Below are 17,717 nucleotides of genomic sequence, written 5' to 3'. Positions count from 1 at the left end.
CTGCCTATACCATAACCCCATTGCCACCATGGGCCACTCGATCCACAACGTTGACATCAGCAAACCGCTCACCCACACGATGCCACACACGCTGTCTGCCATCTGCCCTGAACAGTGAAAACCGGGATTCATCCGTGAAGAGAACACCTCTCCAACGTGCCAGACGCCATCGAATGTGAGCATTTGCCCACTCAAGTCGGTTACGACGATGAACTGCAGTCAGGTCGAGACCCCAATGAGGACGACAACATTTTATCAGATATCATGTAATAAAGAGCACTTCAATCAATAGTCTTAACCTTGTAAATACACTTGGACACATGTTTTGTGCCTTATGAATCCTTTCAGATGTTGCAGACTCAAACGGGCCAGCACACATTTCACAGAATGACTCTTCGGTTATAAGATTACAGCATCATTTACCTTACACACCGATGACTTTTTACAGGCCCATTTCCTGCTTAAGTTAAACTGGCTCCGTAGTACAGGCCTCACAATCTTTCTTGATGATAAAGTAAAGATCAGGACAGCACTCCAGTTTGAATTTTTAATACTCCCACACGGACGTTTTGCCCTATTTTGGTAATGTCACCGACAATGTACACAGGCGGGGTTATTACAGCTTAGACCTAACTAAAGACACCTGGGTGTAGTAACAGGTAGGCCCAATATGTGGTGGAGGGTGGAGGCGGGTAACTTTCTTAATTAGCTCATCATTGATCTTTACATTTCATCAGCTTCACAACATAGGCCTACGCTAAATCTTTAAGTGAGGACAGCTGTGTTCCTGTTTCGTAAAGGTAAAAAGTTTCTTGCAGACTCCTGTAAGAAACTCATTCCTGTGAAGAAGACGCCTCCTTTTTGCACAATCATTGTGGAGACGAAATTAGTCATGGCTTTAATAAGTCAGCAGGAGTCGCTATTTGTTTCAATAACTTAAGTGAAACAAGATTTAACTCTTAATGCGATTGTGATGGTCACAAGTTTGTTGTTTGCTCTTAATGTGCAGTTGTAGTAGCCTACATCTGTACGAATTTTACCCTATTCACATGGATAAATGCACTATGTAGCTTTGTATTGAAGCGTCATGTAACGTAATGTAAACATCTCGTTTTACACAGTGGACATAGAGACGTTGGACGAGATAGGAAGCAGTGAAAACATCGTGCGGCTAGTCAGACTGGTCAGTTTCACTGCAGCGGGATCTGGGATCAGTTTCCTTCAATATTAATAACAGCAACAACTCAGAGTTTCTCTGATAACATGTGTAGAGTTTGAGTGGGGCTTTCTTTTCTTTTTCTTTTTGCATAATAAAAAGATGAATATTTCTAATAGGCCCGACTGTTTCCTCTATTGACACAAGACAAATCTTAAGACGTTTTCAGTGGTCTTTGGCTGCTCTTAGTGGTTTTAATATTTTGTAGATTTCCAGTTTTATTCTGTTTTAAATTTGTGTACATGTAATGCTGTTTTCTGATTTCTATTGACAATTATTGTTATTTAAATTTCAGTTATCATTTGTGTGCCATCTCTCATTTGTACAACACCTGGGTTAAAGCCCGTTGTTGTTTTTAAACGTGCTATACAAATAAACTTAATTTGATTTGATTCTATACAACACATCGACAAGCCGATTACAGATCATTTATTAAATATGCTGAACATTAGAGTATTGAACAAAGCGTGTAGCTGTAGCAGGAGTGGGAATAGAAAAGTTAGGCTAAATAGGCTACTATTAGTCTACTACTACTAGGCCTACTATCATTAACACTACTAGGCCTACTACTACTACTACTACTACTACTACCATAATAATAATAATAACAACAATGAAAAAATAAGCGAGAAATTGCTCGCACCAAAGGCACCAATAAGTAGCCTACGGTTAGTAGTTCCAAATATGAAGTAGACCTAACACATTAATTTCATTGATGAATTCCGTTTTTAAGATTCTGAAATACAGAAGTCGGATATGAGAGAAGACACTGAACGCATCGTGAGACAGGTCAGACTGGCCAGGTGAGTTTCACCGCGGCGGAGATCTGAGATCAGTTTTCTCTCCAGCTAATTAACCTAAGCTAGCCTGGAATTCGTAGTGATGTCTGACCTGAGATCAGCGTGAGAGTGGGGAACAAAGGGCGGTTGACAGACAGGATGTTGCTACCTGCTACACTGAGAAAAATAGACGGAGAACTATCAGCAGGTAAGTCAGCGTCTAAATATCGAATTAGTTGTGTCGTTTTCGCTTTTAATGACAGGAATAGAGATTTGAATGTGTTAAAAAGCCGAATGACATGGGTTTGCCTTTGTTAAGATTGAATGTGCAGACTGAATGAGCTCAAATTTAACTCATCAGACCACCGACAAGGAGATCCTAGGGACCTATCTTCCTTGGCTTGTGACCCCTTCATGTAAACTAATATTTACTTGTGGAGTCATTTTTACTTTGATTTTTAGTCTAAGGGTAACAGTGTGCAGTATCAAAGTAATCAGTCAAAAAAAATTCTTATTCTATTAATAATTGTGTGGCATCTTCTACAAAATTATATACAGTGGGGCATTCTGTTAGACATCAGTCACTTTCTGACAGCACCCACTTTCCATTTTTGCTCCATATTAACCCACACTCACCATCCACTTAATTAGGTAGGTCTACACCTGTTCAACTGCTTGTTAACACAAAAAGCTTATCAGCCAGTCACGTGGCAGCATCTCAATGCATTTAGTCATGTAGACATGGTCAAGACGACCTGCTGGATTTAAAACCAAGCATCAGAATGGGGAAGAAAGGTGCTTTAAGTGACTTTGAACGTGGCATGGTTGTTGGTTCCAGATGGGCTGGTCTGAATATTTCAGAAACTGCTGATCTACTGGGATTTTCATGTACGACTGTCTTTAGGGTTTACAGAGGATGGTTAGAAAAAGAGAAAATATCCACTCAGCGGCAGTTCTCTGGGTGAAAATGCCTTGTTGATGCCAGAGGTCAGAGCTCAAATCATCTCAGACTTGTTTCTTGAACATGACAACAAGTTCACTGTACTCAGTGGCCTCCACAATCCCAGATCTCAATCCACTATTGCATCTTTGGGATGTGGTGGAACGGGAGATTTGCATGTTAGATGTGCAGCCAACAAATCTGCAGCAACTGTGTGATGCTATCAAGTAAATATGGACCAAAATCTCTGAGGAATGTTTCCAGCACCTTGTTGAATCTATGCCACAAAGGATTGAGGCAGTTCTGAAGGCCAAAGGGGGTACAACCCAGTGGCCAGTGAGTGTATGTCAGAGTATTTTAAAAACTGGTTTGGATTTCCAGAATGGCCATCCATTTTGCAGACAGGGGCCCTCAAAGTAGACCCATGTTGGAGTGTCACCCCATCTAAAGACACTGATATTGTCAAAAATCTAAATCTAAATCTAAAATAAACACATCAGTATGGTTCTTTGATTTTCAGACAGCTAACAAACAAGGATATACAAAATTAAATGCAATTTTGGTTCAAAATAAATACTATGCAAATAAGATGATTTTGTGATTTTTTTTTTTTAATGTCATAGGATAGAAAATTCATTCTCCTCATCTCCATTATCTCTTCACTGTTGCATCATTACTTAGTAAGGTAGAAATTAGTGCATGACACCGTTTTCTGAGGCAATAACTCATCACCTGCAGAGACAAACCTTTATCTGCACACCCATGAAATGCTGTTGAATATTTAAGATTTACTTTGCAGCAACAGCAGTTTGTGAATGTGTGTCATCGTAGCTCAGACTGAGTCCTTCTACATTCCAGCTGACTCTGGCACAGATTTAACTCTAATTTAAGGTCATCTGTGCCTACAGCGGGTGTTTACTGGTACTAGTGGAATCTGGTTTACCAGTTTCACTTTTTTAGAGTTTACAAGCTTGGTGGCAGGATGTTTTGGCTATGGAGGTCTATGTATCTGTGAAGATGCAATTTTAACTTGTGCCTTTGTGAAATCCTGAACTGCAGAAATTTAATAACTATATTAATGCTGCATCTTGTTACACCAACTATATGTATATATNCTTCTTGTGATATCTGTTCATGTAGGAAGTTTTGAGATATGTCTTTGTTATTTCTGCCTTCACCCCAATACAGTGGAGGTGAATGGAGAATGATATGCCAATCTTTATATATACAGTATGGAAGAAGTTAACAGGAATAGCCAATCAGATACAAGCATTTACCCTAAATCTCCCTCATTTTCTGTTCTATGAAAAAATCCTGACATTTGTTCAGTAAAACGTTTTGGGGGTTTTTTGCAAGAAATTAATTTTATTTTTGTGAAATGTTAAATATATCAAGTAGAAATAAACACATGACATTATCAACTAAAATGACTGCCTCTGGTTGCATGCCTCTGCAAACCACTCAAGTTGCACTTACAGTTTTCATCTGTGTCTGTGAAAACATGGATGCTTCACACCCATCTTCCCCCCGACAGCACAGAAGATCTATACAATCAGCACAGTTTCAAGGTGGGCACTCAATTCAATATCAGACCAAATGTCCCCCCTTCTGCTCCTGAGATATGACGTTGACTATTGGCCAGAAAAGTGTTTTTGCAGAACATTATGATGCCAAAGTGAAGCTGACCTTTGACCTTTTAGATATAAAATGTTATCACTTCAGCATTTTATCCTATCAGACATTTCTGTGAGATTTTGTCATAATTAGTGTTTGAATTATCAACATATGGCCAAAAACATGTTTTGTGAGGTCACAGTGATCCTTGATCACCAAAATCTTATCAGTCCATTGGTGACTTCATGTCGATGTTTGTGCCAAATTTGAAAACAAACAAACAAAGGTTTTACCTAGATGTCATGTTCACAAGAATGAGACAGAGGAGGCCACAGTGACCTTGACATTTGATCTATGACCACCAAAATCTAATCAGTACATTGTTCAGTCCAAGTGGATGTTTGTGCCAAATTTGATAAAATTTTCTCGTGGCCTTCTTGAGATATCATGTTCATGAGAGTGGGATGGACGAATAGCCTGAAAACATAATGCCTCCAGCCACAGCTATCAAAAGCGCAGCCGCAGAGACATAAAATGTAATATTATTGTAACATAAACGTATGAAATAAAAAGAAATTGGTAATGGAAACCCAAAAAAGCTGTTGCAAGAAAGAAATATTGCTGCTAGAAAACACAGCTTTTAGTAAACTTAAGTTGTCATGTAATGCCACTGTAGGCCCATCTGTTGAAAGTAGATGGTTTTAATGTGCTGTGTTTTTCTCTGTAGTGAGCACAGAGTCCTGGTCCCGATGTCTTCAGGAGGAGTTGGTTCTGTCACCAGGTTTGACCGGGTGCGGGAGATCCCACACTATGACCAGGTACCTGTGGGCGCCTCATGGCAGTACTCGGATTTTCCTCCGCCGCCGGAGTCCTTTCACGGAACATTGCCTGCCGTAAGCTTAGACCCCTTTCCCCCTCCCCCTCTACCTCAACAGCCAGCTGTTGGGTATGAATCCTTTTACCCCCCCAGCGATGGTGAGCCAGTGGAGCCCGACAGTGACGTTATGGACATTAAGCCAGTCCATCGCTTCATCCCTGACTCTGTCAAGGACTTCTTCCGTGGCAGTAACCGTGGCAGTAAGGGTGAAAAATGCCACACCACAGCAGGAGTCCCCTGCTCACCCCCCAACTCCGCCCCCCCATCTCCGTCCCTTCCAGGGTCCTATCGGGACCCCTATGGTGGCTCTGGGGGCAGCTACACCTCTCAGAAGGAGCGAGACGCACTGCTGCTGGGTGCTGAGGCCCTCGACTCAGCATCTGCAGTACCCACCAATCTGTCAGCCTTGACCTACCATGAGCGGGTGGAGGAGTACCATCAGCGCTACGCCTACATGAAGTCCTGGGCCGGCCTGCTGAGGATCCTGGGCTGCGTGCAGCTGCTGCTGGGAGCTGCTGTATTCGCCTGCGTCTGTGCTTATGTTCATAAGGACAACGAGTGGTTCAATATGTATGGATACTCCCAGCCACAGCTGTTTGGTGGGCTTGGTGGTGGTGCTGGTGCGTATGGATCTGGGGGTGGTTACTACACAGGCCCCAAGACACCTTTTGTCCTGGTGGTGGCCGGCCTTGCATGGATAGTGACCGTCATGCTGGTGGTTCTTGGAATGACCTTATACTACAGAGCCATTCTTCTAGACTCTTCTTGGTGGCCTCTCACAGAGTGCTCCATCAACCTCGTCCTGGCGGTGCTCTATTTAGCAGCAGGGATTGTGTATGTGAGGGACACCACTCGAGGAGGACTGTGCAACCTGCCGGTCTTCAATAATGGAATTAATGGGGCATTTTGTCGGACTGAGGCCGGCCAAACGGCAGCCATTGTCTTCCTCTTCATCAACATGGTGCTCTACTTCATTAGTGCAGGAGTGTGTCTGAAGCTGTGGAGGCACGAAGCAGCCAGGATGAGGAGGGAAGGGCTGGCACAAGAGGTTTGAAACACACGCATATACATACAAGCACGTTTTTGTATTCCATTGAGCACATTCATAAACACAAGGCATTCCCTACCCCCTAAATTTAACCATCACTAAAAATGCCTAACCCCAGCCCTTACCCTGACTAATACTCTCTCCACTTCAAAAATACAGTCATTTTAACTACAAATACGTAGGGTTAATTCAGGGTGAGTGGGACATCAGGTTGGGTGGGACAGTATAAGTAAATTGGCTGTATTTTCTCCCCTGGTCATTGAAAATAAAAACTTTTTTTTGCTGAGCCTTGCTGTGAAACCACATTATCAGAGTTGCTTACACTCATTGGTGTGATGTCACATGTGGGGGCGGGGCCAACATCAATCAGGAAGTTGACCCTGCATAACCCAAGGTGAGGAAAATGGCATAAGATTTTGATTGTTATGATCATAAGGTTATAAAAATGTTTTCGCCAAGATATTGCAGAAATATTTGCTGGAAACATGAATTTGATGCACTTCTACAATAAAATCAGAAAAAAATGTTAAGATTATGTTTACATTTATGGAATTAGGCTATTTTTATTTTGTCCCACCCACCCAAACTGTGTTTGGGTGGGTGGGACAGCATGGTTTTGGGTGAGTGGGACAGCACCAAAAGGCACTCTTAATGAATAAAAATGATCAATCCTGCCATAGGGAATCATTATATATGTTCCAGATTAATAGTTCCTAACCTTCTTGTGTGTGCAGACCCAAAATCTACCACACAATTGTTGATGGAGCACCTCAATTTTACTGCTAGCCCGACTACCTAGCTAGCAAAACAGCTAGCATAAACAGCAAGTGTACCCAGCCTACTAGGGATGCATGATAACAGATTATTTCCCAGGATCTAATTTGCAGATTGTCCCCAACTCTTCAAGCCTATTGTTGATGATAGGATATATAGAGGAACACACACACACACACACACACACACACACACACACACACACACACACACACACACACACATATACACACACACCCCTGCCAATACAATGCAACACAGTTATCAGATAATATGTGTACTAGATGCAGACGTAAAGGCTTTTCAAAGTAACAACAGTAGGGAACATTTGTTCATCAAGTGTCAACCTATACAAAGTTTAGACTTGATTTCTTTCCAAACTAATCCTGATTAATCCATTGCAGAAAGAATGGCACCAGAGAGGCAGAGAGGGAATGAGAAGGCAAAAAGAAAAGTACAGGGAGAGAACAAAAAGTTAAACAAATGTGTTGTCCCACTCACCCAAATGTCCTGTCCCACTCACCCAAATCTCACACACAAAAACGAATTTTAGTCAGTTCACAAAAAAAGGTATGCCATGCATCCATGGAACATAATCAGGTCTTCTTTCCTCCTCACATGGATAGGTAACATCTTCAGCATTACAGAAATGTATCATATGTTGGGTTATTTTTTGAAATCCATAGCCAGAAATCTCACACAATGCAGAAAACCGAAAACTGTCCCACTCACCCTGAACTTACCCTACTACAGTTATCTGTTGGATAATTTGCTGCAGTGGCATGAAAAGTAGACCTGAAGTTGCTGTCAGTGCACATAAGCTTAGAAGGAACACTGTAAACATCCCTTAAAAGGTGATTGTCCATCTGTGACCTCGGCTGGGCTGTGCTGAGTGTACTTTTTTCCATTCAAAGCTTATGTTTAGGTTTTTGAGTGAAACGTTGATTTTCTGCTTTGTCATATTTTATGATGTCGTAACCCTAAAAAGAAAAAAAAATATTGATACAAAATCCTCAGTTTAACTAAAATAATTCATTGGATTGAGGGAGTTAATATTTTTTAATCACATCAGTTTTCTTCAATGAATGAATGGATTAATGGTGCTGTTAGATTGCTGCTAGAGTGCCCCGTTAATATAAGTGCATGCCTCCCTTTCTGAGTGGCAAGCGGGAGAGAATGATTTTTTTTAAAATGCAGTGAAAACGTTTTTATAAAGCTTATCACAACAAATGAAGCAGATTATTTTGTTAGATTAAAAAGGTGAATTTTGGAAATGATTACATGTTAAAATGCTCTGGAGTTATAGGAAATGTTTGGATCACACGTAGCCACCGCTGGAATCTACTTCCATGATAATATTAGTGTAGCCTAGTCTTTATATGCAACTTTATAGATATACCAGGTTTAAATAGAATAAATAAACATGGGGGGAAAAAAAGAATGCTGCACAGTGTTTGAATTTTGATGTCAGTGTCATAAATGTCTAACTTTTCAGCACAGCCCTAGACCTAAACCTTCGTGGAAAAATCAAAAATGTTACTTTCTACTTTTAATACTTGAGCAGATTGTATCTTTAAAGGTATTTTTATTTTATTTTACAGATGTTTATTTTCTGCCCAGACTGATAAAATATTTGCATTGCAAAACCAGCGTTCAAGTCCATTATTTATTTGCAGTAGAGAAGTGGAGCAAAGCAAAGCGGCATTGTTTGTTGAAATTGTCGATTCAAGCACTGTTTTTTGCCCAGGAAAACATTTTGTCATGTAAGTCCAAAATTAAATCATTTGGATCACTAGCTGTAAACATCTTGGTGGTTTAGACCAGGGATCTCCTGCCCAACCCAATAGCCAGAATACATTTTGGCATTGTACATCTCTGCAAACCACGGATACACAAACTTTGGGTTTTAACAATGCTGTTGCTAATGTGTGGTAAGGTTTAGGCACAAAATCACTTGGTTATGGTCAGGAAAAGATCTTGTTTTGTCTGAAAATACCCAGTTTTCAGGGAACAATCCCTGCCTGAAAAGTAGCGATGTCTAGGTAAAAACAACCACTTTTCGTGGCACTATTCGCTGACAAACACAATATCCATTCAGATTTGTTGTTTGTTGGCCTCGAACGGTGGTCTGCAGCTTAACAGGTATCTCGCCTAGGTTTGACCAACAGCATTACACCACAATGCCTCTTTCTAAACTTGACCCGACACACAGTTAGTTCAATGTGACTGCTTTCTCTCTCAACTGCAATTTAACTAAGATGTGTTTAACTAAACAAAAGAAGGTGTTCAATCAGCTTCACCAGGAGAAAACCCTGATAAGACTTTGGAAATTGTAAATATCTAATGAATCCCTCCCTGTCTCTTCCTCTCATAAACCTAGATGAAAACAATTGGATCATCAGTCCCTCTGTCCATAGTAAGTATCAAGGATTGCTTGCTCGGTGTTATAGCAGACACTGAATTGCACACAGTGCACATGAACTAAACAGGTGATTCTGTTTATCTGCTGTAGCTGGGCCCAGGCTCCAGGGCTTCAGATCCGACTCCTCTCCCCACTATCCAGCCAGACATCATGGATGCTGCTAACAGCTCTGCAGCTGCTCCTCTAAGGACGCTGGAGCCAGAGATCCTCAGAGGTCACATACCAGCAGGACACATCCCCAAACCTGTCGTTATAGCTGACTATGTGGCGTGAGTATTACCCTGTTAGTCTCAGTTTTCCAAAAAATGTATTGCTGTCCTCTGACACCCTGGATATGATGTTCAGCTTCTTAAATATGTATAAATGTCATGCATATACTGTGATGAATGAATTCTGGTAGGAAAGTTCTCAAAAGTATTTTTAAGAGATACAGATACATTAAGATACAGTCCCTGTCCAAGATTTTTTATTATTCTGTCTTGTTCGTGTTATTACTTTTCTGTTCAAATATACTGACTTTTATCAGTTTGTATGGTATTTACTGAAATAGTCCACAGGTTTCCATTGATACTGTTTTAAAGGAGAAATCCAGTATTTTGCACTTTAATCCCCATTTCTGGGTTGTTTATGATGAAATAGAGTGGCTAAGACCAAAATAGTGATGATTGCTCATTTTCGGAGAATTTGGCTTTCCCCTGCCTGGCTTAACACTGCTGCCTATGGCTATGTGTGAACCTATCCTAAAACCACCCTAAACGTTCGTTTTCAAAGCCATGAAACTCACCAAGTGGTCAGTGGTGTTAGTTGATGTTCTGACATAAAAATCGTATTGACTTGCTTTTGGAGTATATAAAAGGACTGTGGAATTTGTACCCTATTCACGAAGTAATATCTTAATGTCCAGTATAAATGGGAGGAATGATTACGACAAACAACTGTTTGAGTATGGTCACCTGACTTTTGTTTTAAGGCAGACGGAAGTTGTGAGTCTATCCTAAGATTCTTATTCAGGAAACAGGAATATGGCGTATGGTGGTAATCATGCCAGTAGTTGTGTTTGATTTTTTTTATTGTCATCCTTAGGAACTAGTGCAAAGAGACTGAGACACATTCTCACATACAGATGTAGTGTGAATGTAGACAGAAGCCCAAGAAAATATATTGTCTCCTGTCCTCTTTCCACAGGAAGTACCCCAGCATCCGCTCAGAGGAGGAGAGGGACCAGTACAAGGCTGTGTTCAATGACCAGTATGCTGAGTACAAGGAGCTGCACGCTGAGGTTCAGGCCATGGCCAAGAAGTTTGAAGAGATGGATGAGATGATGCAGAACCTTTCCGCCCGGCCTTCCAGCCAAATGGTACAACCCTCACTCCTCTCTACACAAATACATACACACACACACATACATGCACATCCACACACACACACACAGCTGCAACCTCCGGGGCTGAAAAATGAAGCCAACGCGCAAGTGCCAGAGACTGCAGTTCCTGTAGTAATGGCCATTTGAGCTGGCTCCAACAGAAAGTCAATAGACCCCCATGTTAAAATGCCCAACTTTACAGCAGAAATAACTGTTTACAGCCTGGTACAAAAAACATGTTTTTGGTCTCGATGGCTAATTTCCTGCTCATGACAGCTGATCAGGGGTTGAATTTTTATATGAAAATAGGCTTATGAAAGGCATCAAAGTTATGCATAATTAAAGGTGTGGCTGCTTGGGTGCCGTCTCTTAACAAGTCGCTGTAGTAGTCACTATTTCAGTGTTTTTTCAGCTCATGATTGTTAATTGTAACATTTTTGTTGTAGCATTTGGTTGTAGTAAAAGATCCTCTAAGGCCTTGGATAGTCAGTTTTTTCTGGAAGCAATTTTTGTTTTTAACGTTTTAAAATTAGCATCAGCATTTTCAAAGTTAACCATAGCTATAAATCAGCATGCGCCCAAGCTAGCAGCTAACATTTGGATTATCACCACACTCTCATCCAAATATGGTCACTTCTGGCTCCAAAAATCCAAGATGGCGACAGCAAAAATGCCAAACTGAAGGCTTCAAAACAGGAGTCCACAAACCCCCACACACACACTATATAACAATGTCCAGTAACAATATCATTTTGTTTCAGGAAAAGGAGCGGATCAATGGCATACTAATGGAGTATCAGAGGAAGAAAGCTGTAAGTATACATCATAAAATGTTATTTATGATTCAGCCACTGTTACTCCCTGAGAGGCTGTTTCTGTGCCAGAGAGTCTAATTCTGTATTTTTTGATTGATTTATGGAACATGGTTAAAATACTGTTATTTTGTATTCTGAGTGAGCTGCGGAACTCATAGGCTACTTATTGTATATGGAAGGGGTTGGCAACTTTTACTATCAAAAGAGCCATTTTTGGCAGAAGAAAACTGCCACAAACCATATTTGAGCCTCATATTAAAGATAACACAGCCTTTTAGGACGAATTTAGCCTATCAACATTACTAATAGATCGAAATGTGCATTCATTAATAGGTTTTAGCACATTATTATATTTTAGAACAAGTGCTACAGAGGGCTATTTTTGATTATTTGGTACCTTAAAGGAGCTATAAGTAAGAAATCTAAAGCAAATAGTCGTAAAATCCTCCTAATATGTCACAGAGAAAAAGGAATAATGTTCATATAACATACTGATCTCACCGACAACAATAGTACGGCCAGAATATTCGCATTTAAAAAAATATTTTACGGTCCGCAAATCATGTTTATGTTTTGAATTTGTGTTTTGGCCTGTTGCACCACCCTCTGCCGTCTACCAGTCACACAGTCAGCAGAGTCAGTTAAAGTTACGACTGAGCTACAGCAGCATGGCAAGCAGCATTAGCAGTGTCCCAGTACATAGCATTAGCAGTCTCCTCAGCTGTATCCCGGCAGCAGCGTTAGCAGCAGAGAAGCCGGACATGCTCGAATGGTCCGCTGGAAAAAACCGAAGATCACGGACGCGGCGACACGGCCCTGCCAAGGCAGCTGTCCGTGGGCAAACAAATCAGTCTCCAGCGTGCCGCTGTCCAGCAACCTTGAATCTGTAGGGGAGGGGGGGCGGACACAACTCGCGGCAGTATTTTGAATTTGAGTGCAGTAACCGTTTTGGCCACATTCTTACATACAGTGCCTTGAAAGGCTCTCTTAGTCTTTCTAAGCTTGAAAAGTTTTTTGTCACATACAGCAAACATCTCCTCACGATCCACTAGCTACATGTCCTCTGAATATGCTGTGAAAAAGTCCGGTCTCTGTAGGCAGCCCAGGCTCTGCAAATGGCAACAAAAACACTTCGCTTCTGTTTACGTTCAACAATGTTATCAAACACAACGGATTTAGCTCGCCTTTTAGCCTCATTGTAGCCTGTAGCTCTAACTGCCTCTCTGGGCACCGCGTTCAAGTGTGCACGCTTGCACGAGACCGTGAGACATGGGCACCGCGTTCATGTGTGTGTGCTTGCTTTCGCTGGTCTCGTGCTGGCTGGTTGGTGCAGCCTGGACCCAAATGCCTACAGAGACCGGACTTTTTCACAGCATATTCAGAGGACATGTAGCTAGCGGATCGTGAAGAGATGTTTGCTGTATGTGACAAAAACTTTTTAAGCTTAGGAAGACTTAGAGAGCCTTTAACTTTGCAGCGATAAAAATCAAACAAACACTATTAAATTCTCTATTTTACCTTGAGACGTTTCCCTTTTTGAATTTGGAATCCACAGCTAGCCTAGCAAGGGAGACTCAGTACTACTGTAGTCACTGCTAGTGATGTTTTTAGAGGAAAGGGTGCTAGGCAAGATGTATGATGCTCATTTTAGTTGGCAAGATCTTAAACCATTGTTTTAAATCAGTGTATAGGCTACACATTTTTAAAGTTGAAGAATGTAAGAATCACTTTCGGCAATTAACAACAGTATATGAAAATTTTAATGTTAAAAAATGACAGTTATTCATTTCATATAATTTTCTTTAGAGGGTCTAAAGAGCCGCATGCAGCTTTGGAGCCACAGGTTGCCTACCCCTGGTATATGGTATAATGAGTATCAGTGGCAGTAGAAAATGAAAGCAGTCTAGACAATTTCAAGCTGTCCAACAACTTCTGGTGTAAATCCGAATACAGATTTGGATACAGTTATTCAATCAGAATCAGAATCAGTTTTATTGCCAAGTAGGTTTTCACATACAAGGACTTTGGCTTGGTGTATTGGTGCATAACAAAGAATATAAAACATATAAAAAATATAGAGTAATTAGAAGCATACATACAAAAAGGAAATACTATAAACAAGTAAATATACAATCTGAATGCAAATAACAATAATAATAGTAATATAAAAAATATGTACACTGTGAACATGAATAGGGTTGTGTGCAAATAACAGTTGTACAAAGTACGGATGTGCAAAATCAACAGAATGCAGTGTATGACAGGTGAATGACCAAGATTATCTGTATTCAGCAACAAATGAATACAGATAATAACTTGTGTTACAACCCTAGAGTACAGTATGAAGTCAGGTTTAGGCACACACACCAGGCCAGATTTGTTAAGGGGTCTTGCTTGTCAGCAGGGAGCTGGCAGGGCACAAAAAGCAAAGGGATTCATGGAATGTTGGCCTTCATTTTTCGAAAAGGTCGAACTTGAATTAATACTGACATGAGACGAATAGGAACGACTTCATCCACCATTTTCACATTTGTGTAATTATACTTGGGTATAAAAAGAACATTTTCACAACTGATAATAAGCATTTGCTATCTAGCAAGTCATGATGTTATGCGTGATGTTGGATGATATACAGTAGTCACCACTTTGTCATCCTCTCAAAAGTTTTTGAAATGAAAGTAGGAGCTTATTAGGTTATTTCCGTCCCAGTTGCATCAACCAAAACCAGGTTACATTACTTAGTGTTTGAATTATGCTGTTTATCATGCCATTATCATCATCAGTGAATCATACTTTGAGTATGTAACCTATCGTCATCAGCCCACAGAGATGTTTGGTTGTTTACTCCTCTTGTGCATTATGAGAAGAGGAAGTAGAATTTATTACAGTTGAAATACGGCAACCTGTCACACAGGTGTGATGAATAAATGTACATCAGTACATTAGAATGTTACAGAGGAGTTTTAACTGTGATTATCTGTCTCTCAGTCTCCCCAATTTAATTGGTATAATACTAAATCAGTGCAGTGTCCCTTTTATAATTAGTACAAACAGTAAGCCTCTGACTTTGATATGACTTCTACATGGCTTTCTGTAATAATAATAAGTCACCACCATTACCTAAAATCTTCTTCCTTCCTTGTTTGTTCATGTTGGTTTGCTGAAAACTATGTAAAGTAAACAGGTATTGTACTGTGTTGTATGTGGCACTCTGCTCCCAGTACAGTAACCCACCAGTGAAATTTCTTATATATTCTCTGACTATCACAGAGACTGTTTCTGATATATAGGAAAGGAAAGAAAGTAACACATTTTATTTAATGTATTTCTGTTTTTCTTGCCAGGACCCAACATATTTGGAAAAAAGGGAGAGGTGTGAGTACCTAAAGAGCAAACTCTCTCATATCAAACAGAAGATTCAGGAGTACAACAACAGCAACTAAACACTTTCATTAACTCACCTGGAATTCATATGGAGTCTACACCTATATAAGAGAACGTGCTCTGTTGCACAGAGAACAGAGTATAGGGACGGAGGCGGGTACTGAACTGGTAAAACCCCAACTGCTGATTGTATGCCGTTATCACATTAAAACATGATTACTGCTGTTAGGTGTCATCACAAACAGAAGATCATTTTCACAGCTTTAAACAACATCTATCAGTAGATAAATCAGTAGGAATGTCCTTATATACAGCAGCCAAAGGCTAAGAAAAGAAGTCTTATCAAAAATGTGAGTCAGGTGTAACTAGAAATAATTGATAGGGTCTTCATTGTATATAACATCCAGCAAGCCCAACCTGTTCTCATATGCCTCACCGTCTCATGGAGATGCACAGGGCCTTCAGCATCTCTGTGTGATGCACAGCTGAAACACTTTGTCACATTTGGTTAATGTGAAATGGTTGTGGTGAACTTTAGGCAACAGAACTACTTGGTTAGGTTTAGAAGGAAAGATCATGTTTTAGGTTCAAATAAGTACGTTTATTACTTTACTTAAGCGCACAGAGGTGCCAACAGCAGTTTGTTGTGGTTGGTTTATTTTAGAAAATACTTTAATGTATTGCATGTGTCAGACTGTAGAGGTGTAGCTGCTTGCTATGATGTTCATTGTATGCTGCCATTATTGTTTTTTACATTGCATGTCTTCTATCCAGTAGTCTTTTCAAACTGTCAGATACAATGTGAACATTTATGAAAAGCTACAAACTTTGTCTCACCCTGTTACTGAAATCACAATGTGGTAGGCTATATATAATAGATGGCTGTTTTGTAATTAGTTTAAGTGACTCCTGTTGTAATCTCTTATTTGTACATTGATATGTTCCATTGTGTATATTATTGTTTTGTATGATATTTAGTATGTCCTGCTGCTTTATGCCAATAATGAAGCACCCTTTTAAATAGTTGTATTTTTTCCAGTGTTTGACTTTAAGCATGAAGCTAATGCCCTGTTTGATTTACTTCTGTTACATCTGCTGTTCACTGTTTCAGTCCAACAGGTGCCCAAGCTCAGTTAGTCCAGGGCAGTGGGAATACTTAAGGGGAGCCAATGAAGTTAATAATACTATAAAAAAAAAAGTACAATCAGAAAAAAATAATATTTTCATAATTAATATAGCCATGGCCAAAGGCAAGAGATTTTTTTCAAATTTGGCAACGTCAACTTGGACTCAAGGAAGAACTGATTAGATTTTGGAGGTCAAAGGTTGCTGTGACCTCACAACATATGTTTTTGGCAAAACTGGAAGAAATCATAAGCCAAGTTGAACAATTGCACAGAAATGTCTAAGAGGATAAAATAATGAAGAGATGACATTTTATATTCAAAAGGTCAAAAGTCAACTTCACTATGACATCATTATGTTACGAGGATACCTTTGATCAGATATTGAACTGGTAACACTGTTGGGTGTCCACCTTAAAACTGTTCTGACTGTATAGATCTTCTGTGCTGCTGGGGGTAAGATGTGTGTGAAGCATCCATGTTTTTACAGACATGGATGTCAACTGCACTGCAACTTGACTGGTTGCATAGAGGCATACAACCATGAGGCAGTAATTCTAGTTATTTACTGTAAATCCTTGTTGATCTATCCTTTATTATCATTGGTACAGCTAGAAATACAAAATATGCATAGCAAATGTATATAAAATAAATGTTTGGATCTATAGTTAGCTATATAAGAATACAGTCTGATTAACTGTATGCTGGTAATTATTAAACAGCATTCTGGTTTCTTAAGGAAATTATAACCGCAACAATCTTTTTCTGGAAAACCATGTTCAGATTCTTGCCTTATTTAAGAATAATGGTCCAAATGTTATTTCTTTTTTATAATCTCTAATATTGTTCACAATAATTGCAACCACAGAGCAAAATGGACAAAATGCGTGTATGCATTGGATACTTAAGTAGGCTATCATTTGCAGCATTCGTGGTAGTGTACAGTAAGTAATTGAATCCCTCTGTAAGAATCCAGGGAGCTTTGTTACATAAAGAGGTGCGGCTCCCCTCCCTAATGATGTAATGAAATTTTCACCTCAGCAACACTGAATATTCTTTAAATCTAGAAAGACCTGGATAAACTTGGCTGCAGCAAAACTCAATTTCTAGCTCCATGCCAGTGAACAAATGTCACCCTCTTAAAATGGCTGCTGTTGTGGCTCTGCTGGTATACAGCCCGAAGGACTGGTTTTGTAAAGCCAAGGTGTATTTTTTTAACTGCTTCCCCCGGTGTCAGGTTTTGCAGCACTGGAGGCGTTTCCTGTTGATTTTACTTGGCAGAAAGGCTGGATCAGCAAGTCAGCCTTTCTGCCTCAAGTTACATTAGGTTTTAATTTGAATTTTTAAAATGTTAGTGAGCA

At 40.0% G+C, this 17,717-nt stretch overlaps 1 protein-coding gene across 1 annotated transcript in view; it reads left to right on the top strand.

The window, feature by feature from the left end:
* Positions 1–2,088: 2,088 nt before the first annotated feature.
* Positions 2,089–17,717, top strand: part of LOC126394767 (uncharacterized) — a 28,623-nt gene continuing 12,994 nt past the window's right edge. The window contains exons 1-7 of the mRNA XM_050051807.1: positions 2,089–2,203; positions 5,277–6,474; positions 9,629–9,664; positions 9,761–9,939; positions 10,856–11,027; positions 11,795–11,845; positions 15,193–15,284. Of these exons, the coding sequence (XP_049907764.1) occupies positions 5,299–6,474; positions 9,629–9,664; positions 9,761–9,939; positions 10,856–11,027; positions 11,795–11,845; positions 15,193–15,284 (1,706 nt within the window). The 5' untranslated portion in view covers positions 2,089–2,203; positions 5,277–5,298. The remainder of the gene's footprint in view (positions 2,204–5,276; positions 6,475–9,628; positions 9,665–9,760; positions 9,940–10,855; positions 11,028–11,794; positions 11,846–15,192; positions 15,285–17,717) is intronic.

This window comes from Epinephelus moara, chromosome 8 (assembly GCF_006386435.1).
Source record: "Epinephelus moara isolate mb chromosome 8, YSFRI_EMoa_1.0, whole genome shotgun sequence".
Lineage (NCBI taxonomy): Eukaryota > Metazoa > Chordata > Actinopteri > Perciformes > Serranidae > Epinephelus > Epinephelus moara.
The sequence above is the reverse complement of the archived record's forward strand: the minus strand, read 5'-3'. Positions and strand labels throughout refer to the sequence as shown.